The sequence below is a fragment of the Podarcis pityusensis genome (genome assembly GCF_964106645.2).
Source record: "Podarcis pityusensis genome assembly, chromosome: 14".
Classification (NCBI taxonomy): domain Eukaryota; kingdom Metazoa; phylum Chordata; class Lepidosauria; order Squamata; family Lacertidae; genus Podarcis; species Podarcis pityusensis.
The window spans coordinates 48,651,826-48,676,603 of NC_138039.1; the positions used below are offsets into that span (position 1 = coordinate 48,651,826).

The window sequence follows — 24,778 nt, forward strand, 5'->3', positions numbered from 1 at the left end:
CCTATAATTCCCAAGAGAAAAGCTTCTGGTTTTCTTACAAATGTTACCTTAAACATTTTTTCAATTCATTATATATCATTTGCCAGTAAGCTTTGACCTTATTACAAGACCACCACATGTGAAAAAAACGAACCTTCTTTATCTTTACACTTCCAACACTTATTCGCTTTTGATTCATACATTTTTGCCAGTCTACTAAGTGTTAAATACCATCTATATAACATTTTTCATATAATTTTCTCTTATACCATAGCAAGTTGCAAATTTTATATCCATATTCCACAATCATTCTCATGCCTCCTTTTCAATGTTATGACCAATATCTATTGCCCAACATATTGTTGAAGATTGCACTTGTTCAGCCTTTGTTTCCCATTCCAATAACATCTTATGCATTTTAGTCATCACTTTATTGTTACAGTCTAACTGATCTTTGCTTCTCCCTTCTTCCACAGAACAGCCAGAGTCTCAGATGGGAGAGCCAAGCCGGACCCCTCCCTCCCCTCAGAGCTGGAGGAAGTCTTTCAATACGAGGGGAGCCTGTGGAGAGACGGCCGGCCGCAACATCGCCGGTTCTCTTCTGGCAAGGGAGGTCATCCGGCAGGAAGCCATTCATAGTGAGGAGGGTCTTTCTGTGGCTCTTACCTCAGGTCTCCTTCATAAATATTAGGCAAGGGAGTCCAGGGGGGATCTTCACTTTCGTAAAGCATGGGGAGGGAGAGAGTGCCTGGGAGATCGGCTGGGAAGTGGGTCCTTCTCCCTCCCAAGGGTAGCCTGGAACTTTTGAGTTCTCAAAAATGGCCAGGAGATAATTTTTCTCCAAACAAGACCCAGAATGACAGTGGTGGACTTCGGGCTCTCAAATTCCAGTGCCATCCTGTGCAACTCCCACCCACAAGGCCCACTGCCGCCTCTCGTGCTCTGTACCAAAGCACTGTTTTGGCACCCCCTGCAGTGCGGTGCCCAGTGCAGCCACACCGGTCACGCCGCCCTAAAACCGCCAGAGCCATGGGGTGCTTCCTGGTGTCCAGGCTGGCAAATGGCCACAGCTCAGCGGTGGAGCCCTTGCCTTGCCTTCATGAGCCCCAAGTGCAGTGGCATCTCCAGGAAGGCCTGGGACCCCTGCCTGAGGCGCTGGACAGCCACCTGCCGATCAGCATGGAGGTCACTTTGGGCCAGGAGGACCAACTCCTTAGCACCCCACCAATGGCCACTCTTTTGGCTTTGCTCCCAGTTCAGGAGGAGAGCAGGATCCATCTCTCCTTGCCAGGCAGAGCCCAAGTCTTTTTTGAAAGAACAGCCCATTTTAGCTGCCTCTTTTCCAGACCCTGCTGGGATGTGGCCTCTACCTGACGTTATTCCCCTTCTGCCCTCTTTGCACAGAGCTGTTTATGATGACCTGAGCTCCCTTCGTATTGTGGCCGTGCTCTTCTATCAGCGGCTCCATACAGAAAAGCTCCTTTCGCAGGAGGAGCTGACCCTCATCTTCCCCGACCTAAGAGAACTGATTAAGATCCTTCCCCTCCAGACCGGTCCCCATTCTGTGGCTGGCCCAGGCCTCCACTCCATCCTGGGTGCGTCAGGGGCAGAGGGAGAAGGGACAAAAAGAAAAGCACAGCATCCAAAGAGCTCTGCAGCAGGATCAGGCCCAAGGGGCCCAGCCACACCTGCAGCCTTTTTTCAGGGGGGGGCGCAAGCAACAGGGCAGGAGCTCAAGCGCAATGCCCCCCACCCCCGGAACAGGGATTGTTCAGAGGCATCCACTGCCTTGGGTAGGGGAGGATGGAGGTGGCAGCCAGTTGCTGCCTCTAAGCTTAACCTACCTCACAGGGTTGTTGTGAGGATTAAATGAGGAGGGAATCCATGGACACCCTCTTAAGTTCCTTGTAGGGTAAGGTGGGGTGTAAATGACATAAATAAATGAGACGCCAGGTCTCTCCACCACTGAGAAAGTGGTATTTTAAAAAGAGCAGGCCATCTCCGTCCCCCTCCTGTCCCTGCTGGGGTTACTCTTTATTCCCCCACTCCCATTGCCTTGCTCAACCTCCCCTCCCGTGTTTCTTCCCTCCCCTCCCAGGTTCTCTGTTGGGGAAAATGAGGGATCTGCTGGAGAAAGGGCCCCTCACCAAGAAGATTGGGGACCTCCTCCTTTCCCAGGTAAGGATCCCAGAGCAGGGTGGAGAGGCTGGCAGCAGCTGGGAAGGGGCTGCCTGTGGGTCTCCAGTGGACTGGGGCCCTTGATTTCCTGATGCTCACCAGGCGTGTTTCCTCTCCAAGGCCCCCTACCTTCCCCCCAGTTTGGTGTGGCTGCAAGCGAGGAGTTCCGGCAGGCCATCCTCAAAAGCAGCTTGCAGCAGGCCAGGGCCCTGGAGATTCTTAAAACGAAGCAGCAGAGGGATGCTCAGCTCCGGCGTGTCATCCAGGTAAGCTGTGTGAGAAGAGGAGGCTGAGCTCACGGAAGGGGCCTTCTCAGCTGCTGGCTGGACACTGTCCCTGGGGGCTCTTTTCCCATGCTGGCCCTGAAAAGTTGGATGGGTCCAGCAAAGTTCCCAGCCTTTTGAGGTCCGTTCCAGTTGTCCTCAGTTTGCGGGCTCAGGACTTTCCGACATATGGGCATAAAGTGGGGTTCATCATCAGCCTGCTGTCCGAAAGCTGCCACAAGAGAGTCCATTGCTGGCCGATTTTGACACCTTAGGCAACAACTCCAGGGCATGTACACGGACCCCGTCAGGACTCAGACTGCCAACTGCCTGATCTGGAAGCTGTAACAGAGAAATCAGTTGGTGGGGAAGTATGCCAGTGAATTTCAGCTGCTGGCACAGGAATTGGCTTGGAATCAGGCAGCTCTAGTGGACCAGTTTCAAGAAGGGCTTTCAGACCCACTTCTAAACAAACTGGCCCACACAGAGTGCCTGCAAAACCTGATTCACCTGTGTCTCAGGATTGCTCAACGCCTACAACAGTGCCAACAGGACCCATCTGGTGGCACCTTCTCCAGGGGGTGCCGTGCCCCAACCCGCTCCAGAAGTGCCTCCTGCTGAGGAGTCACTGCAAATGGGGGGAATTCGCCCTCATTTGGTGGCAGTTGACAATGAAAGGAGACGCAGAGAGGGAGACCAGCCCTGCAGACCTGGGCCATGATCGATTCAGGGGCTATGGCCAACTTCATGGCCATGGATTTTGCTACCTGGCAGGGAATCCCCAGTCACCTCTTGTGGTGGAAACAATTGATGGCCAGCTTTTGGCCTTGGGACTGGTGACTTGGGCAGTGGACAAGCTGCAGCTGCAGGTGGGGACTCATAGTGAGGAGGCAGAGTTTTATTTGGCTTCTGCACTCCATTTCCCCATTGTGTTGGGCCTGGAGTGGTTGGAGGCCCATGATCCACACATCAGTTGGTCCCAGAGGACAATCAGCTTTGGTGTCCTGGGCTGCATGGGCCATGTCTGTTTGGCACTAGCAGCCCTGGCAGCAGGAATGGAGAAGGATGGGCTTGCCGACCTGCCTGCTAAGTATGCCGAGTTTGCTGATGTGTTCAGTGAAACAGAAGCAGACCTCTTGCCACTTCATTGACCCTACAACTGTCCTATCAACCTGATTCCTGGGGCTCAAATTCCAGTAACCTGTATCTACCCTTTGTTGGAACCTGAATGGGCCACATTACATGAGTTCATTATTACCAAGAATCTGCAGAGATGTTTTATATAACCCTCTTCCTCACCAGCTGCTGATTCTGTACGATTTGTGAGTAAGTTGGGGGAGTTGTGGCTTTGCAATGATAACTGGTATTTAAACCAGGTTACCATCCACAACTGATACACCCTGCTGCAGAGATTACAAGAGCATTGCCTGTTCTCCAACCTCTTGAAGTGCGAGTTTGACAAGCCCACCATCGACTTCCTGGGCCATTGCATCTCAGCCGATGGCAAGGTGGAGACTATGTTGTCCTGGCAGTCTCCCCATAACCCCAAGGAGGTGCAGAACCTACTGGGATTTGCGAACTACTATTGTTCATTCATCCTGCACTTCACTCAGGTCACAGCATCTCTGACCGTCCTCCTTCGGAAAAAGGCTGTGTTTGTCTGGGATGGTGCAGCTCAGGAGGCATTAGATGCTTTGAAGGCTGTGTTTGCTTCAGAACCCATCCTTAGGCAACCAGACCCAACACTGCCGTTTGTGGTGGAAACTGATGCTTCGGATGTTACGGTAGGGGTAGCGCTACTGCAGGCCGACCCACAGCCTTCAGTGTTCTACCCCTGTGGGTACTACTTCTAAAAACTTCAACAAGCAGAGCAGAACTATGGCATTTGGGACGAGGAACTATTGGCTGTCGAAGTGGCCTTTGAGATGTGGCATCATTAGTTAGAGGGGGCCCGTTATCTGGTTGAAGATCGGACAGACCATTGGAACCTAGAACATCTCCAGTCAGCCAAGAAGCTGAATCAGTGCCAGATCCAGTGGTCCCAGTTCTTCAATTTCAATGCCATCTATATTCCCCGCAGCCAGAACCAGCAGGCTGATACCCTGTCTAGGTAGCCGGAGTATGAGCAGTCTGATGATGTGTCACATACAGCCACGGCCTTGCCGCCTGCCAGCTTTGCTCTGGCCCAAGTTCCTGGGGACTTTCTGTGGGAGCTGCATGAGCAGGGTGCCTATTCACAGCACCAGCGGCAATAATTGTCTTAATGGGCTGGACACACTCCTTGCCATTGGACTCTGTACCAGGACATGCTTCTTTTTTGGTACCGTTATTATGTGCCTCCTGGTCCACTGCAGGGAATTTTTCTGTGGTTATGCCATGACAGTCTTCTGGCAGGGCACTTCGGACGCTTCAAAACTTCATTTGCTGGGACTTTTGGTGGCCTCGTCTATGGGTCAAGGTGGAGCAATAGTGGCCTCCTGCCCAGTCTGTTGTTGGGCTAAAGACGGTCCTGGCAAGCCAGCAGGACATATTCAACCTCTACCAATTCCTGAACAGCTCTGGCAGACAGGACTTTATCACTGACCTGTCTCCATCCCGGGGCCACTACCATTTTGGTAGTGGTGGATACCTTGACCAAGATGGTGCATTTTATCCCTTGCACTGGCCTCGCCTTGGCCAGAGAAACTGCAGACCTTCTTGAGGGAGGTGTTTTGGCTGCACACCTGCTGCAGCATCTGGTGTCCAATAGAGGACCACAGTTTACTCCCTGCATTGGATGAATGACAGTGGGGCCTTTGCTACTCTTTAAGTGACCTACCTGGGCCACCAATGAAAGGTAATTGCTATCTACCCTATCTTCAACTTAAAATAATTGAATTTTTGAATAAACAGCATATGACACAAATATGTAATCTACCATACTGCCTCCATTCTGGATATATAAGCATATTGCCCAAATTGATAGATAATCCTATTTTGTGAGGATATGTCTGTGGTGTTAATATTGTCCTCATCTAGGGCAACAGCTTTACTTATTAGGTCATTATCCTCCCACGATTCTCACATTAAAATCCCCACATAACGAAACCTCTGTTGTTGAGAATTTTTCCTCAATACATTGTAGAGCTTGTTCTAGATCCTGCCAGGGTTGTTTTGCATCGTGGTTTATGTGTTTAGGCAGTGCTTAAAAAAAAAAAAATGTTTAGCGGTACTCTCATTTTGACTCAAGAAAATCACCATTTTATAGTTCAAATTGGGGAAAATAAATGCAGTAAATGGACAAAAGTACAAAGATTCACAAAATGTTTAGGGGTATATGTACCCCTGCATACCCCCAGAAAAAAGCACTGTGTTTAGGAGGGATATACAGTATACATTTAAGCAGGTACATGAATTCATTTTAGGAAGGTTTACTAATACTGTCTGGATATGACCATTAACGTATTTTTCGCCCCATAGGGCGCACCGGCCCATAGGGCGCACCTAGTTTTTGGGGGGGGAAATAAAGGGGAAAACTATTTTCCCCCCCAGGCGTGGGGCTGGGGCGGGGGAAGCCCGAGCTTCCCCCGACCCCAGCCCCCAGAACAGGCTGCTATCTGCAAGCCTAGGGAGCCCGGCGGGAAGTCGCACCAGTCTCCCCAGGCTTGTGGATATCTGCCCGCGCTGAGCGCGCCCCAAGCTTCGGATAGCTGTGCGAAGCCTGAAGCCCGAAGCCTGCAGGCAGCTCTCCGCAAGCCGTGGGAGAGCTGCGCAACTTCGCGCGGGGCTCCCATGGCTTGCGGAGAGCTTCCTGAAGCCTGGAGAGCGAGAGGGGTCGGTGCGCACCGACCCCTCTCGCTCTCCAGGCTTCAGCGAAGGCCTACATTTGCCCCATAGGGCGCGCACACATTTCCCCTTCATTTTTGGAGGGGAAAAAGTGCGTCCTATAGGGCGGAAAATGCGGTATTTGTTAATTTCATTTCCTTTATATCCATTTGTGTGTCGCAAGAGAGGAGGACAGCCACATCACCACTTCCACATCCATATTTACCTGTTTTAACTGCTGGGCGCAACACTATTTGCCAGAGCAAGGATATTTATTCTGTGTCTAGCAGGGATATTTTCAGCCTCTGCCTCAACAGTGATCTTAGAATCAGATTTTGCATTGTGGCAAAGGGATTCCTTTGAATCTGTTCCTTCAAGATTGGGCTGGGTACGTGTCCGTAAATGGTAGCTTTAAATGGTACTTGTCTAATTTGTCCATAATCCTGCGTTGTTCTTCATCAGGGGGTTTGAGGAAGGAGGATATCAATTCTTCTTCTGCTGGTTCCACCCAGTCAAATTGGTCTGGGGCCAGCTGTTTGGGGATTGGCTTATTCTGGTAGGGAGTCACTTAAATTGCTTGAGTAGACACCTTAATTTTTTTCTGGTGGTTCTGCTTTTATTGGGTTAAATCATCACCCTGATTAGGCTTATTTGACTCTTTCTCCGCTCCTGAGTTTGTGATAGATCTTTGCTGCTGTTCAAAAGGAAGATGGGAAGACCTTACTTTTTTAAAGTGCCAGTGGGGAATCACAACTTTCTTGACTAGTTCAAGTCCCTGGCCAGTCAAAGTGTCTCTTTCACCTCTGAGGCCAACATTAGTATATCTCTTTGCTATTGCAATTAGTGTCTGTTACCATAGTTCTATATTTTTGGGTAGATAGCTTTATTTAGGTCTTTTGTTAGGTCTAGTATTTCCCATTGACAGTTTGCTGGAAAGGTCAAGCATGTGCTGTTACACTCAGGGGATTGTGGCTGCCCCTTATCTGGCCAGCACAAAACATTTTATTCAAACGTTTACAGTGTTTTTCATTCATAAAAGAGAGTTTATAGGCTTTAATTAGGGACACGGTTGGCGCTGTGGGTTAAACCACAGAGCCTAGGGCTTGCCGATCAGAAGGTCGGTGGTTCGAATCCCCGCGACGGGGTGAGCTTCCGTTGCTCGGTCCCTGCTCCTGCCAACCTAGCAGTTCGAAAGCATGTCAAAGTGCAAGTAGATAAATAGGTACCTCTCCGGCGGGAAGATAAACGGCGTTTCCATGCGCTGCTCTGGTTTGCCAGAAGCGGCTTAGTCATGCTGGCCACATGACCCGGAAGCTGTACGCCGGCTCCCTCAGCCAGTAAAGCGAGATGAGCGCTGCAACCCCAGAGTCTGTCACAACTGGACCTTAGGCTTTAATTAATAACGTTATTATATGGGGGTGGGTTATAGGTTTGTTTATTTTTTGTTCTTACTCTTGTCATGTATTTTGTGCTTTTATATTGCATTTTTATGTCATCAACACTCTGTGATCTGTGGATTAAGGGCAGTATGTACCTTTAGTAAATACATTTAATAACTTCCACAAGGTGTGTGTCTCTGCTTTGCCCCCTGCTGTTTGATGGATGAGGTGTTGACAAGCCCTTTTGCAGAGCCCAGCATCCTACTGACACTGTTTTTCCTATAGAGGCTGCTGTTTCCTAAGGGGATTTAAAATTCAAAGAGCAACTGCCATTTTTCTGTAGCGCTTTCTTGGCATATGGGGCTGTGTTTGTGCTTCTGTATACTTGCAAGCATGCACTTATCCCCATGCATTATATTCATAACAAGAGGATGACACAGCCCTCCACAAAGGGTTAATGCATGTCTGTCTTTAATCCTTCTATGGCTTGGAATGCTGTAAACAGCTTCCATGAATGAATATGTGTGTGTGTGAGAGACAAAGCAGTACAGAAATAATTTTATGAATGAATGAAATGTCCCTCTCTTTTTCTCTCCCTTTCAGCTTAGAGGGTGTCTGGAAGACCCTAAGGGCAAACAGCTCCTCCCAACTCCCTCCCTTTCCCAGGTCCTCCCCCCACGAGGGAAGGGCCAGTTAACACCACAGCCCCACCCCAGGGGATAAGGGGGCAGATTCCACCAGGAGCACCCCCTCAACAGAAGGAGCAGCCCTCATGCCACCCCAATAGAAAGGGCCGTCCCCAAACCCTCTTCACACCTAGAGAAGGAGCAGCCTGCTGCCCAGTCCCCCAACCCAAGATAGGGGGCAGCCCCCACCCTTTCTGTAAGAGAAGGGGTCACCCCATCCCACCCTCTCAAACCTCTCTTGTCCCAAAAGTGGCGCAGCAGCAGCCCAGCACCCCAGTCAGTCTGTGTGGCATTTGTACGGAGCCCCCGGTCGTCTCATGGACTATTGACCCATACACCACTAATCTGCTGCCACCAACCAGGTCGTCCCCAGTAAATCACTTACCATATTTTTCGCTCCATAAGATGCACCTGACCATAAGACGCACCTAGTTTTTAGAGGAGGAAAACAAGGAAAAAAATTATGAACAAAACAGTGGATGTGTGATTTTTGTGGTGCAGGCTGTAGCCATGGACATGCTATGTGATCTGATGGTGAATTTGGGGTGACCCTATGCAAAAATCCTGAGGATCCATGGGCTTTTACCTCCCCCCTCCCAGGCAGCCTCCTTTATCTCTAGCGTCCCTTATCTCCCTCCCCGATCGCTTTCCGATCAGCTGCTTCCTTTCAACTCCCACTTTCCTCTTTCAAAAAAAAAAAAACATGATCTGCTTTTCGCCCCTGGGCAATTTGGCTCCAGGGACCACGTGTTCGCTCCATAAGACGCACAGACATTTGCCCTTACTTTTTAGGAAGAAAAAAGTGCCTCTTATGGAGCGAAAAATACAGAAGTCTCAGTCAGGTTCTTAAGTTAACAAAGAAGGGTGTAGTTTATTGCAAACACAAATAAACTTCAACTGCATTCAAAACGTTGTTACTCTTTACCTTCTTAGTCTTATTTTATCCTGTCTCTAACTCTTCTACCTCCCCTCACACAAGAACCAACTGCACTAACTGTCTATTTCCAACTGTCTGCCAACTGCTTTCTCAACTGCCTTTCCCAGCCAACTAAAACCAACCAACCCAAACCTCGGGCTTAGCCCTTTTATGAACAGGTAGGCTCCGCCTCTGGCTTTTCTATTGGTCTACCTATTAACTCTTTCTCTCCCCCTGTACAGACATTTTAAAAAGAACAGGCAAACGCCACAGTTTGTGAGCATTTAGAAAAGAATGCTGTGATTCCTAAGACCCAGCATGGGTTTCTCAAAGACAAGTAATTCCAGACTGTGGCATTTGCCCATTCCTTGTGATTTTGTTTGTACAGGGGTGTGGAAATGGTTACTGTAGATTGACCCATGAGAAAGCTCAGAGGCAGAGCCTACCTGGATTTGAGGCTCAGCCCAGGGGTTTTACCATGGGGAGATAGAGGAGACAGAGCCAGTAAGACAAACATAGAGGTTGTGACAGCTAGAGTGAGAGACAGGGATAGAACTGAGAGAGAAGAGTGTGACAGTGTGAAACAGTGCCACATCTAGTTAAGGGCGCGCATTTGAGAAACCGTTCTGAAAATTTTAAAAACTTGTTTGTTCTTCAATAAACTTTAATCTTCGTTGTTGACTTTACAACCTGACTGAGACTCAGTATTTCACCAGAAGAAACCTGGTTGGTGGCAGCGGAAGAATAAAGCAGTGGTGTACAGGTCAATAGTCCGTGAAACGACCGGGGGCTCTGTAAGAACGCCACACAGACAAATCTCATTTCCTTTGCTGACGGAGTTACAAGCTTGGTGGATTAAGGGGATACTGTCGACATAATGTATCTTGATTTCAGTCTATCTTGATTTCCGTTCCTCCCTGGCAGGGCCTTCAGTATTGAGGAGCATTCCTTTACATTAACTTCAGACACGGGAAGTTTTCCCCACCATTTATATCCATGAAGGGAAAAGCTTCAGTTGTAAATTTCCATACACCAAAAGCAGGGCCCCACTCCTCACATTCTCTCGTTGCCACAAAAGAACTGCAATCTCTCCAGAACATTTAATCCATTTTACTTTTTAAAGCACAACATTTTTTATAAAAATGTGCTTGGACTCGTCACATCTAATTTGACACAACATGTACATCCTCAAACAGATGTATCATGCTGAAGATCCTAATTATAACCTTTTACAGGTTATAACCAGTCTCAAGAAGAACGCTTTCCTGGCCATGGCTGACAGCAAGCAGGGCCATAGCTAGGGGGTGGCGAGGTGGGCCCCCACCAGGGATGCAGGCGGGGTGTGTGTGTGTGCAAAATCGGCTTAAAAAACATGTCCATAAATATGTCTATAAATAAAAATATTGATTATTGCCTCATAAGAAAAGGTTTTAAATAGAGGGTGAATTGAATGGGGGGGGGGTTGGGGGAGAGGCAGAAAGAAGAGCTAATTTGTCTGTGGCTAGGGGGCGCAATCTGGACAGTTCTGCCAGGGGTGCAAGCTCACCTAGCTATGGCTCTGCTTAAGAACAGGAGTTTTGTAGCATTTGGGACAGATCTGGAGTCCAAGGAGACTTCTTTTGCAAGCTCTCAAGGAAGGAGGAAGCGGCTGATGGCAACTTGCCTGCTGCAGCATCCCCAGAGTCGGAGCATCTCTACAAATAGAGAAACGAGGGGTTGACATGCAAGAGTAACAGATGTGTATTAAAAAGGTAACCACAGCAACAGCTTCTAAAGTACACTGTATCCCCCGCCCCCTGCAATTTAAGCTCTGTTGAATTGGACCAGGAGACCTCAGTCCAGCATATACATCAGATGCCTCCAGGAAGCTAGAACTCATATTCAGAGGTGAACCGTCTCTGTACATGGAGGTTTTATCTATCTACCATGGCAAATAATCCAGTAATAGCTGGTGATAGCCACTTTCTATAGGAACCTAAGAAGGGCCCTTCTGGATGAGACCAAAGGCCCACCATCCAGAGACCTCCAGGACAGTCACAAGAAACTGAAGGCAACAATGTTCCCCAACTGTTTATCTCCAATATCAGTTAGCCAGGCGGCCTCTGGAAATAGAGGCTCCATCAGCTGTTGTGGCTAACATCGTAAGAAGCTAAAGGCTTCTAGTCCCACATCCTCTTTTCCCATGATGTCCACTTTGATGTCTGTGGAAAGCCCCTGGAAGGAGGGCATGAGGGCAGTATCCCTCTCCCTAGTAACCTATCAACCATTGTTAATTTAACTAATCCCTTTTTAAAAATTTCAACCACAACTATATAGATGGGAGACACCTGGCTTACTAGCAGTACATGTGAAGCTTGGTGGACCACAAGCTTAACATGAGTCAAAAGTGATACAGCAGCAAAAAAGGCTAATGCTATTCTAGGCTGCAGCAACAGAAGTATAGTGTTCAGATCAAGGGAAGTAAGAGTACCACTCTGTTCTGCCTTGGTCAGACCACATCTGGAATACTGTGTCCAGTTCTGGACACCATGGTTTAAGAAGGATGTTGACAAGGTGCAATGCATGCAGAGGAGGACAATCAAGAAACTAAGCCTTATGAAGAGCACTTGAAGGAGCTGGGTATGTTTAGCCTGGAAAAGAAGAGACTGAGAAGAGATCTTCAAATATCTTAAGGGCTGTCACATGGCGGAGGAGGCATGCTTGTTTTCTCCTGCTCTAGAGGGTAGGACTTGAACCAATGACTTCAAGTTGCAAGAAAGGAGATTCCGACTAAACATTTGGAAAAACTTTCTGACAGTAACAGCTGTTCAACAGTGGAACAGACTCCCACAAGAGGTGGTGGACTCTCCTTCCTTGGAGGTTTTTAAACAGAGGTTGGATGGCCATCTGTCATGGATGCTTTAGCTGAGATTCCTGCGTTGCAGGGGGTTAGACTAGATGACCCTTGGGGTCCCTTCCAACTCTAAGAATCTATTATTCTATATCTAACCCCACCTTGAGGAAGCCTAATATGATTTTTTGGTTGGACCTATACTCACAGGGTAGTTGCCCCCTTCCCCCACTTGTGCTAGATATGGCTAGGTTTTGGTTATGGTATTTGATCCCATTTCATAAAGGAATTTAAGAAAGGAAACAACCTGCTTTCAAGGAACACAGGAGGCAGCGTGGTTTATACGTACTTGGAACTTGGGTTGTTGGGATTGAGAGAGAATGGTTCATTTACACCTACACGCCCTACACAATCACCATAGACTGATAAATGATCTTCTCTAGTGAGTAGCTTTCCTCTAACACCCTCACTCCACCTCCCAAAGTAAGCGTCCAGTTTGTTTGTAAAGTTAGTGGGCACTTTTTCAGTGGAGCAGAAATCTGGGGGAATGGATGTTCCAACCTATCAGGGAGAACAGTGGACTCTAGTGGGCATGAGCCAGAACAGCAGACAAGTCGAACAACAGGCTCCAGGCCAGAGTTACCCAAACTGTGTGTCACAACACATTAGTGTGTCAGCTGTAATGTGTAGGTGTGTCACGCAAACGCTCCCACTGCTGGAAAGGGGTTAGTTGAACCTCTGGTTTGCTATTAAAACTGAATTACTTTGCCGTAAAATGATGTGTGTCTCAAAAGTGTGTCACCGACATGCAACGTTTGGAAAGCTCTGAACAAGATGATCCTTGGTGTCCCTTTCAAGCCTACAATTCTCTGATTCTTTCCCAAAAAAGATGCTTGTCTTTCTTAATGTCTGCAACAGCAAGTGGATAACTTAGACGTGTGAACGGGTCAGCAGAAACCACAAGACCCCACGGAGAGGGCTTCTGTATCCCCACCTCACATTACCTCAGGGCCAAACTAGATGTGACGACTGACGGGAGAAGGCCAGCCATGGTTGCTGAATCACAATAAATAGAAAAAGCTTCCCTTTACTTCCCCAATTGTGCTTTTCCCCCAGTGTGAGCTGGGCTTAAAGTGTTTGTAGTGATGGATCCAAGGGAGGAAAGGCAGGTATGGGGTTAAGATCCAGCCCCTGTCTCAGATTAAAATTAGACATCCACCCCAACAACCCTATTAATGAACAAGCTAGGCATGTGATTTTTTTTTAAGGTGGTAAGCTAAGCCCATCTGGGTCTTATCTGACCCTCAGACATAGTGGTTTTCATTCCATTAGAGACAGTTCACACAGTTCAGCTATGAATCATCAACTTTTTGAGGAACCAAGTGACCCAGTTCTGGCCTAACAGGGTTTCAGTACTTCTCTGGGGCTGAGTTGGCCACACTCCAGCCATGTTGCTAATGGTTCATCCTGCCCACCATGTAGTGAGTTTCATACGCCTAACGCCAACAACACCTACCATTAACAAAGGATAACCGTCGTCATGCTAAGCAATAAGCTAACAATTGGGCCAGGACTGTGAGTGGGAAACAAGTTATACCAACATGAAATTCCCCTTGTGATTAGCAAAATCTCTAGGCCTGTCGCTGGCTCAAGCCAGACCCCAGGTGCTTCTCGTGACATTGCCTTCCCTTGAGTCACATGTTTCAGATCTACCTCAATCAGATGAAGCCCAAACAAATTATGCTTTTCAGCACTGAGTGAAACTCAAGATTTGTTTTTCCAAACCGTTGTAGTTTAAAATGTATGGAAAATCTAAAGTATACACAATATGGGTTTTGGGAGGCATGTTTCCCTTAGCTCTGCCCCTAGTCTCCTATTCTTGCTCTGCTCTTTTTTCTTTTCTGAGAACGTCCTGTTTCCTTCATGTTCCAAATAAGTCAAAGCTTCCTATTCAGTCTGATTGTATTTATTGTCCAAAAACAGCCTGCTGCCATGATGGACAGAAGTTCATAACTACCGAGCAATGTTCCCTTCTACCTTTGACAGTCCTATTTACAGCAATAACAGAACAGAGCAGAACTCTCCACATTAGTGTGTCAGTTGTAGTGTGTAGGTGGGTCGCACGAATGCTCCTCTTGCTCCTTCCAGAGCTGGAAAGGAGTTAGTTTAACCTCTGGTTTGCTAGTAAAACGGAATTACCGTGTTTGTTTGTTTGTTTAATTTATATCCTACCTTCGCTACAAGGAGCTCAAGGTGGCATACATGGTTCTCCTTTTCCCCATTTTATCCTCACAACGAGGTAGGTTAGGCTGAAAGTGAGTGACTGGCCAAGGGTCACCCAGCAAGCTTCCTGGCCAAGTGGGGATTTCATCTCCCGTCTCTCCCAGGTCCTAGTCCTGTACCATAACCACTGTGCCACACTAGCTCTCATGCTTGCAGATGGGGCAGGAGGGCTTTCTACTGTAGGACATTGTGGTCCCATCTCTTCCTGGAAACCTGGCTACCAGTGTTTGCATCTGATATTGGCTAATCAGGACAGACTAGGCATCTTCAGCTAACAGAAGTGGTCTCAGAAAGGTGAGGCTTGCTGTTGAGTACCCCACGCTCATTCTTGGGGACCTCAATATTCCCACTGCTTTTTCAATAACTTCATGGCTGCTAGGACAGCCACCGAGATGTCCTAACCTGTAATCTGCCCCAGTACCTGTAGGCGGGGGGAGGGAAGGCTTACTCTGAATTTAATGCTCTTGGCTAGGCAGGGAGCTGGTGATATGACTGTAAATGTGTATTTATTTAGCTCCTTTTTTATAGACATATCTCTTCCTGGACAGTTCCAGGCTTTTGACAACTCTGAAGAATTTGCTACTCTTATATGAACCTGCCAAAACATTATGCCAGAAGTCTTCCTGTGGGTGCCGCCTAATAATAATAATAATAATAATAATAATAATAATAATTTATTATACCCCGCCCATCTGGCTGGGCTTCCCCAGCCACTCTGGGCAGCTTCCAATAAAATATTAAAATACTGTAATACATCAAACATTAAAAGCTTCCCTAAACAGGCCTTCAGATGTCTTCTAAAAGTCTGGTAGTTGTTCTTCTCTTTGACATCTGGTGTTCAACAGGGAGGGCGCCACTACTGAGAAGGCCCTCTGCCTGGTTCCCTGTAACTTGGCTTCTCGCAGTGAGGGAACCGCCAGAAGGCCCTCAGTGCTGGACCTCAGTGTCTGGGCAGAACGATGGGGGTGGAGACGCTCCTTCAGATATACTGGCCTCACCCTCCTTCAGGGGAGAAGCAAGTGCCCTTTTCAGTTGTGGCTCCCCTTGATTAGAATGTCCTCCTCAGAAACACCCACCCAGCACCCTTAAAGCTTTAGGGGCCAGGTACAGCCTGATATTTGAATGGTAATTTTGAGTTTCATCTTCTGAGACTGATGGGTAATTTGTTATTTTCCTGCTGTCAGACGCCACCATTTCATGTGCTGCTGCAAAATTAGATGTTTTTCTCCAATGTTTTCATTATTTTGTGCTGGTTCTGAGTCTTGTGTTGTTGATTCATTATTACAGTGGACGCTCGGGTTGCGAACGTGATCTGTGCAGGACGCACGTTCGCAACCCGCAGCGTTCGCAACCCGCATCTGCATGTCTGCGCACGCACGGGTTGTGATTTAGCGCTTCTGCACATGTGCGACTGCCAAAACCCGGAAGTAACCCGTTCCGGTACTTCCAGGTTTTGGCAGTCCGCAACCCGAAAAAATGCAACCTGAAGCGGACGCAACATGAGGTATGACTGTATATTACAACAAACACTCTGTGAGGTGAGTGAGGCTGAGAGACTTCAGAAAAGTGTGACTGGCCCAAGGTCACCCAACAGCTGCATGTGGAGGAGCAGAGGAGCAAACCCGGTTCACCAGATTACAAGTCCACCGCTCTTAACCATTACACCATGCTGGCACAGAGTGCCTCCCATTAACTTTGGCTAGTGGCTCAACTGTGCCCCTATCCAGACAGGGTTAGCCTAAGTTCTGTTGTCTGTGCTCTGGTAACCTCTAGGTTAGATTACTGCAACGCATTATATGTGGAGCTGCCTCTGAAGACGGTTTAGAAACTTCAGCAGATGCCAAATTTGGCAGCCAGGTTGCTCACCAGGGCAAGACGGTTTGAGCATTTTACACCAATCCTGGCCCGACTGCACTGGCTGCCAATTAGTTTCCAGGCCCAGTTCAAAGTGCCGGTTTTGACCTATAAAGTCTTAAAATGGCTCAGGACCACAATTCCTCAATGCCGTTTCCCATATAAACCCGGACCCTGCAATCATCATCTCAGGCCCTTCTTTGTGTGCCTCCTCTGTGATGAAAGGTCCAGTGGGCGGCATGACAAGAATGGGCCTTTTCTGCAGTGGCCCCCCACTTGTGGAATGCTCTCCCCAGAGAGGCTCACCTGGTACCTTCATTACAAGCTATATCATGCCTCTTCTCCAAGGCCTATGGCTAATTAAACAATATTTGGCCTTTTAAACTGGAGTAAGGGTATTGTTTTTGCTTGTTATTATGGTATGTATTTTTGTGTTTTGATATTGTAAATCACCCTGTGATCTTCGGATAAAAGCCGGTACAGAAATTTATAATAAGAATAGTAATTCTCATCTTTGATGTGAAAACCTTGTTGCCAACCTCCCATTTTTCCACTTTTCCAGTGGGTCTTCTTGAGCCCCACCTGGCTTTGCCTAAGCCCCTGCCTTCAGCCTCTCACATTTGCTGCTCTGAAACTTGTTTTGAACCCCAAGTGTGAATTACGTCTTTCAGCCTACTTGGATAGGCAGCCAGTCCCAGGACCCGACTGCCTGGAGCAGGTCACTTGCTATAGCCTTGAGGTGCTGGGGTGAAACCCCAAGTGACAGTTCCCCCCAGTATCCCACCGGAGGCACAACCTGCCAGAAATTATCCTGCATAAGGATTCTTGTGTGTGCTTTTCCGGGGGGGGGGGGGCGCTTGTGCAGGAGAACTTCCCAAGGGCTGAGGTTTGTAGCATTTCATGGAGCTCAACATCCTCTTTGTGGGAAGTTTGCCTCAATGGCCCTGCATGGGGTTCCTTTTGTTCTCTGTAAAAAACCAATACTGCCTGTCTTGACTTTGGTTGGCAACCGTGTTGCTTTGCCACCAGGCCAATCTCTCTTACTGGAGGTGGGGGGAGAGGGGGTAATTAATTTCTATGAATGACAGCCCAGAGAAATGTCACCAGGACCTTTTATGTGTACCAACTTCATTTCCTTACAGCCGAGCATTGTGTGCCTGCAGGAATTCTGTGGCGCACATTGAACAGGATATAAGCTTGAGCTATGGGAAGCCAAAGTGTTCTTTCTGTGTCTCTGCTTTGCCTGGATTAGAATTCGTCACAGCTGGCAACTTGCTTTTGAAAAAGGGAAGAAACTGTTCTTCCCCCTGCCAATCTTCTGAGAGAAACTGACCCCGCTAGGAAATAATTGTGGGGTTAAGCCTCTTCAAAGAGGATTTGTATGTGCTGATATTTTGTTCCCTATAAATAAGTTCCTTCTCTCTCTCTCCTCTTGAGGAGGGCCTTGCTTCATGGAGGTTGCTATAGCGACAGCGTCCTGGCAACAACTCCCAGCTGCTGCTTTGCTTCTCCTTCTCTGAGGCCCAGCCAAGAAGAGCCGAGGGGGTTCCTCGGTTGCCACGCTCCTCGGTTGCCGCGGTGGAGGCAGGAAGCAGCAACAGAGGGGCACCAGTACATCCCAGCTTCATCCTGGCAAGCATTTAGGTGTGGCTGCTGACCTGAAAAATACCTACACCCCCCAAACAAGAAGTGTAGTCGAATATGCTGCTATGATACTCAGAAGCAGATTTGGGGCACTCCAGCCCTGCCCTAACCAGACCCAGGTAAGCAGCCTTGGGAGACAACTTGCTTCCAGTCAGACGTTTCACTTGCATTTGGATGTGGTGAGGCTCCTGGTGTTGACCTTCGGTTCATTTCTGTCACCGTTGCTTCCAACCACCTCCATATTTTCAGGTGTGTTGGCACTGAGACCACACGTCTCTCGCATGAGGGTGGGGAAGCAGAGTGGGGGCGGGGAATGAGGGAAGCCTTCGCTGTCAAGACCAGTGGAGACACTGCATGCCGCCTCCTTCCACCATGCCAGGATCCTGACGACTTTTGGTTTTCCGAAGACACGAGTTTGAGGCGACGGGAACAAAGCCATGTTGAATGCTGTCAGCGGGGCCCTGGATGCAGCTGTGGCATGTTCTGTTGTGAGTTTCTTAGGCTGTTGGGGGGATGCTGCTGGGGGGGGTCTCCTTAAGGAGGGGATGTGTTGTACATTTGTGACTTCTCTCAAAATAGTCAGCGTACGGTGGGGTGGAGGATGAAGAAATGTTCCTTTGAAGATCCAAAATAAACTGGTATCTGAGAGGGAGCATTTCAGTGGGTGACTTGAAACAAACAAATCAACAGCAGGGAGATCTGTGCATTGTGTGGTTGGTGATGGTGGTGAGGAGCTTTTTTGCGCCTTATGACAAGCAGTTTTTGATGGGGCTTCTTTCTTTGGGTATGTTTGCCGTTGTATGAATTGTAAAGGGCTGATGTACATACATAAAAAGATGCCTTTTCAGGCTGGGATGAGATGGGCCAAGGCTTATTTTGGTGCCTGCGGTGGGAAATCCAAATAGCACCTCCTCCTCCCCCATTCCTAATGAGGCATGGACTGAGAAGTTCTCCTGCACAAGTTTCCTAGAAATGAATGAGAGAGATATAAGGGCTCTCTTGCTCATCTCTCGTTTGTTTCCATGAGGCTTGGGCAGGAGAACTTGACAGTGGAAGTCTGCAAGTTGGACCCAGGGATCCAGCCCCCTGTTGAGGCACCCCCCCCCCACACACAGTCAAGGTAAGAGGGAGACATCTCACTTGCTTGACATTATTCTTACAGTGGGGAGAGATTTCTGCAGTGTCTGAGGGTGAGTGGCAGGAATCTCTGCTTAATTATTACTCTCCAACATCCAACATGCTTGTTTGTACAGTGTTATCCAAAGTTCACCTTCCCAGCAGCAGGGGGATCAGTTGTTGGTAGCCGGGTCAATAGCTGGCCCTGCCAAAGCAGGAAGAGTTGCAACCTCTGTCTTTTCATAACAACATAAGGGCCCTGCAGGATCCAGGCAAAGGCCCTTCATGGTCCACCATCCTCTTCTCACAGTGCCCAGAGTGGCTGGGGAGACCTAGCCAGATGGGTGGGTATAAATAATAAATTTATTATTATTATTATTATTATTATTAGTCCACAAGCAGGACCTGAGCGCAAGAGCACTCTTCCATATTTGCAGTTCCCAGCAACTGGTATCCAGATTGTGGATACCAGCTGGAGGCAGAGCATAGTCATCCCTGGGGTTTGCCATTCCATCAGCTAGGAACAGGTTTTCCCCTCCTCCCATCATTAGAAATAGAACATAGAAAACACGTCAGACCATTGGTCCATCAGTATTGTCTACACTGACTGGCAGTGGCTCTCCAGAATTTCAGGCAGGGAGTCTTAGCTGGAGTTTTGATTCAATTTATTATAACTCTATACTGCTTTTCATTCAAATGAATCCCAAAGCGACTTGCAAAAAATAAATAATAATATTATGAAACATCATAGAACATCACAAATGTAGCATAGATCATATAGAATAATTAACAAATCATCAGTGAAACAATTACAATCTATAAAGCACTGTTAGCAAAGCAGCAACTAAAAAATAAGCTATACGTCACAATTAAAGCAAAAGTCATATTATATGATTAACAAATCAATGCAACATTCATAGTTTACAAAGCAACATTAACAAAATAGCAGCCAAAAAATACACTAAGCATTGTTTTTTTTATAAATAATGGTTGTTTTTTAAAAAGGATTTTCATAGTTAACAAGGATACATAAGCATCTCTCTTTTCAGTTCATAGAGTCCTTTCTACAGGTCGGTTACACTAAGCACTGTTAAGTTCTTGGGGCAGCACAGGTGAAACCAGCCACCTGATGGAAAACAGAGTCTCTCTCCCCTCACAGTTGTTCCTCTGGAAACAGCTCCCCTGTAAGATCTCCTAGGGCTGGAGGATGGGGCAAGGCAGGTGGGAAAAGCCATTACTTGCTGGCCAACACAGAATCTCTCTCCCCTCCATGGAGATGGATTGAAACTTGAACCTTCTGCATGAAAGGAACAGGTGCTCTACTGTCCATCACTTAACCTGATTTTTCAGCAACAGATGCGCTCTTCATCACCCCTCCTCCTCCTCCTCCTCCCTCTTTAGTCTGTGGGTCAGCTCTCTCCGTTCTGCTGCTAGACTACCTTGAATGATGCCCAACACCTTCACCCAGACAGCTGTTTGTGAAGGCATCTGTACATGTGGGTGGGAAGTTCCCAAGTTCTCAACTTTTCCCTCTGTCACTTGGAGAGAAGCTTATTTATTAAATAATTTCTTAAACTATTTATGTCCAGCCTTTTGGTTCCGCAACTGAACCTCGGGTGATTTGCAAAACACCTCCTGTCACCTTGCTCCACCACTGACAGCTGTGATTAGCAAAGAGAGACTCCTTCTAGCTACAGAGCCCATCCATAAAGCATGTCGCACTCTGAAAGGCCTTTTAACACCCTCCCCAGGATGCTGGACTAAATGGGCCATTGGACTGGCCCAGCAGGCTCTTCTTATGTTGTGTGAAGTGGATACAGTTAACATGCATCTTTTCTTGCTGAGCAAATAGCAAATGCCTGAGCAGCCCCAGGACTGCTGGGAGGGAGGGGTTTTACTCTCTTTCCCTGTCACAGTTCAAATAAAAAACCACATTTTTGTGACGCCTATTAGCATTTCAAAGGAAGCCTGCCCCCCTGGTGCTTAGAACCCTCTTCTGTTCCTGAGGCTTTTCTACCAGCTTCCAGAGAGAAGCTTGTGTTATTCTGTTGGAGCAAAAATAACCAAAGGGTCTTGCAGCATACAGAAGTCTTCATTGATGCCACTTCATCTGATGCAACTCATCATGCTTCTGATGGAGCAGATTCTACTAGTCCATGGAAGTTCATGCCATAACTAACGTGGTTGCCTTTAATAATTATTAAATCTTAGACCTTCTGCATGCAAAGCTTGTGCTAGTAATGTGACTTCTCAGGAAATAAATTGTACTGGAAAAATTTCCAATGCAAATTAGCCTAATTTGCACTGTGAAATTTCCTGAAGAGCGATAGTGTTCGTTTTACTTGTAAACAAAGCATAAAGGGGGGAACTTTCCAAGCTTCCCTAATATTGTATTTGCTGTTGACACCCATTTATTGTTACTAATGACCTGATGAAAAAAGGGGAAATTTTCTAACGCACATCAATTGGCATGTGCTGTATATCACCTTCCAAGGCAGGCCCACATATTGTGCCTTGCAGGTAAGCTAGCCATGGGGATGCCACAATATACTTCTTCTTTTGGGGTCTGCAGTGAGGGTTTTGTGCTGGGCTCTCTGAAGTTCATCTCCTCCACCCCTCTGCCTCCTGCACCCACCTTCCCAAACTCCACCAAGTCTTCTCCTCCAGCCCTGCCCAGTGCTGAAGGCTGTGAGCTGAACGCATTTGCTCTTCAACAGCCTGTCTCGAAAGCTAGGAGCTCTTTTGACCAAAGAGATATATTAGACAACTGTAATTGCCACACATCACGTTCTCAGACTTTCTTTTTTTTTTTTTAAATAATTTTTATTAAAGTTTTGAACAACAAAGAGAGAAAAGAAAAACATACACAATACATATAACAAAAACACGAAAAAAAAACAAGATTCAACAGTAAAAGAACAAAAAACAAAACAATTAAAAACAATATCTCTTTTCCATTTCCATTTTTAAGTTACTTATTTTCTGGACTTCCTCATACCTCCCTCTTTTGTATTCCAATCCAAATTGTTTGTCCAGCAGTTTCTTTTCCACTTTTTTAATCCCAATCTTTAGCTTTAATAAGATATTGAAATATATAACTTCAACTTCTTTAAACCTGATCTTTAGTCTTAGTATCATATAACATTAAAAATTTTTCCTCTTAGTATCAATTTTCCATTTCTTTAAACATCTTTAATCCTAATCTTTATTCTTAGTCTATCATTAACTTTAACCTGTACATCTGGAAACCGCTTATTTTCAATCCAACATCACTCTAACATTCTTTAATTTTGCAATGTTTCTGAAGATAGTCTTTAAATTTCTTCCAATCTTCCTCCATCGACTCTTCTCCCTGGTCACGGATTCTACCAGTCATTTCCGCCAATTCCATATAGTCCATAAGTTTCATCTGCCATTCCTCCAGCGTGGGAAGTTCTTGTGTCTTCCAATACTTTGCGATGAGTATTCTTGCTGCTGTTGTTGCATACATAAAGAAAGTTCTATCCTTTTTTAACACCATTTGGCCGACTATGCCCAGGAGAAAGGCCTCTGGTTTCTTAGGGAAGGTATACTTAAATACCTTTTTTAATTCATTATATATCATTTCCCAGAAAGCCTTAATCTTTGGGCACGTCCACCAAAGGTGAAAAAATGTACCTTCAGTTTCTTTACATTTCCAACATTTGTTATCGGGCAAGTGATAGATTTTTGCAAGCTTGACTGGGGTTATGTACCACCTGTATATCATTTTCATAATATTCTCTCTTAAGGCATTACATGCCATAAATTTCATACCTGTGGTCACGTTCTCAGACTTTCAAAATACACCTCAGTAATGGCAGTGTGGTGAACTGGCAAACTGCATACCTTCCAACATTTCTCTGATGGAATTAGGGATGTCCTAAGGAAAAGCAGGACATTCCAGGATCAAATCAGATACCGGGACAGCTTCTGTAAATCCAGGACTGTCCCTGGAAAACAGGGACACTTGGAAGGTCTGAAACTGCACACAGCATGGGACCCCCCACATTAATGCCTTTCGTTTTATTTCCACTTGAATTGAGGAATAAATGCATATTTGCTCTCCCAACCAGTCTGGGCCCTAAAGAGTGATGATGCACAGTAACAACATTGCCACAAGGCATCCCTCTCTGAAAGGCAAGAATGGTGGCAGGGATGTTGTTAAGTTGTGGGTGAACATATCAGACGACACAGCAATTCTTCAAACAGCTCTTGTTTATTCACAGGCCAGAACAGAACTGAACTGAAGGGTTCAGCCAGCCTGCTTATATAGAGCTCCACTAGAACGCAACAGTAACCATTTTCTGTAACTATCCAATCACTGAACGTCACTTTCAATCCCTTGTTTGCATATGTGGACCTGAGTGAAAACTACAGTATCCCCCTGCTGGCCCAGGGTGAGAACTTCAGTACATGACAGATGTAGCAAAGATAGGAGGGGACAGAGAAGAGAGGCCCTCCCTGGAAAATTGGGAGCATGTGGCCTATTCTTTTCAGGTCTCTCAACCCTCTTCTGCTAGGTACTCTGTATCTCATCTGCCCAACCTCTTGGCTATTTCTCAGCACCCCTTTCCTGCTAATAGTCACTCCCGTCTGCCAGCCCCGATATCTTTTTCTCCTTTTTTAAATTTATGCATTTTACATATCTTAGTACATCAGTTATACAATTGTCATTGTTTATCTTACACTCTGACTTCCATACACATTCCTCCGTGGGGTCTTATTTAGTCCTTGTTAAGCTGCATCTCCTTAATTACCATCCCTCTTCTGCTTATTTTAACTGCTGCTCATATATTTAACCCCACTTGGAAGTTTATCTGATTGTTATATTTCTTTAAATATTCGCCAAAGTATTCCCAGTCTTCTTTTATATCAGACTCATCTTTGCAATCAACATTGCTAGCTCTGCGTATTATATTAGCTTATTCATAGAATCATAGAATCATAGAGTTGGAAGAGACCACAAGGGCCATCGAGTCCAACCCCCTGCCAAGCAGGAAACACCATCAGAGCACTCCTGACATATGGTTGTCAAGCCTCTGCTTAAAGACCTCCAAAGAAGGAGACTCCACCACACTCCTTGGCAGCAAATTCCACTGTCGAACAGCTCTTACTGTCAGGAAGTTCTTCCTAATGTTTAGGTGGAATCTTCTTTCTTGTAGTTTGGATCCATTGCTCCGTGTCCGCTTCTCTGGAGCAGCAGAAAACAACCTTTCTCCCTCCTCTATGTGACATCCTTTTATATATTTGAACATGGCTATCATATCAACCCTTAACCTCCTCTTCACCAGGCTAAACATGCCCAGCTCCCTTAGCCGTTCCTCATAAGGCATCGTTTCCAGGCCTTTGACCATTTTGGTTGCCCTCCTCTGGACACGTTCCAGTTTGTCAGTGTCCTTCTTGAACTGTGGTGCCCAGAACTGGACACAGTACTCCAGGTGAGGTCTGACCAGAGCAGAATACAGTGGCACTATTACTTCCCTTGATCTAGATGCTATACTCCTATTGATGCAGCCCAGAATTGCATTGGCTTTTTTAGCTGCCGCGTCACACTGTTGGCTCATGTCAAGTTTGTGGTCAACCAAGACTCCTAGATCCTTTTCACATGTACTGCTCTCAAGCCAGGTGTCCCCCATCTTGTATTTGTGCCTCTCATTTTTTTTGCCCAAGTGCAATACTTTATTCTGCCAGTCTATTTTTGCGGGACTTATATATAAATTTTTTTTTTATTAAGTTGTCAGTTTTACATTTCAAAATAAACATTTTACAAATTTTTAAATTTGTAATGGTTCATTTTACTTATCATACATTCCTGCATATTTTAC

General features: G+C 46.6%; 1 protein-coding gene and 1 long non-coding RNA gene across 7 annotated transcripts in view; one reads left to right on the forward strand and one right to left on the reverse strand.

Moving 5' to 3' along the window:
* Positions 1-6,283: 6,283 nt before the first annotated feature.
* LOC308462880 lies at positions 6,284-10,245 on the reverse strand. Its single transcript, XR_013979409.1, has 3 exons — positions 9,215-10,245; positions 8,503-8,717; positions 6,284-8,372 (listed from the first exon to the last, which is right to left on the reverse strand). It is a non-coding gene; the product is annotated as an uncharacterized lncRNA (long non-coding RNA).
* Positions 10,246-17,272: 7,027 nt separating this feature from the next.
* Positions 17,273-24,778, forward strand: part of FAM81A (family with sequence similarity 81 member A) — a 47,993-nt gene continuing 40,487 nt past the window's right edge. The window contains exons 1-2 of one of the 6 annotated variants that reach the window (XM_080980801.1): positions 17,273-17,935; positions 18,196-18,304. In XM_080980801.1, the coding sequence (XP_080836927.1) occupies positions 17,882-17,935; positions 18,196-18,304 (163 nt within the window). In that variant the 5' untranslated portion in view covers positions 17,273-17,881. Of the gene's footprint in view, positions 17,936-17,968; positions 18,066-18,094; positions 18,305-19,257; positions 19,277-24,778 lie in introns of those variants that run through there. The other 5 variants (XM_080980804.1, XM_080980807.1, XM_080980800.1 and 2 more) reach the window with 5 other exon arrangements.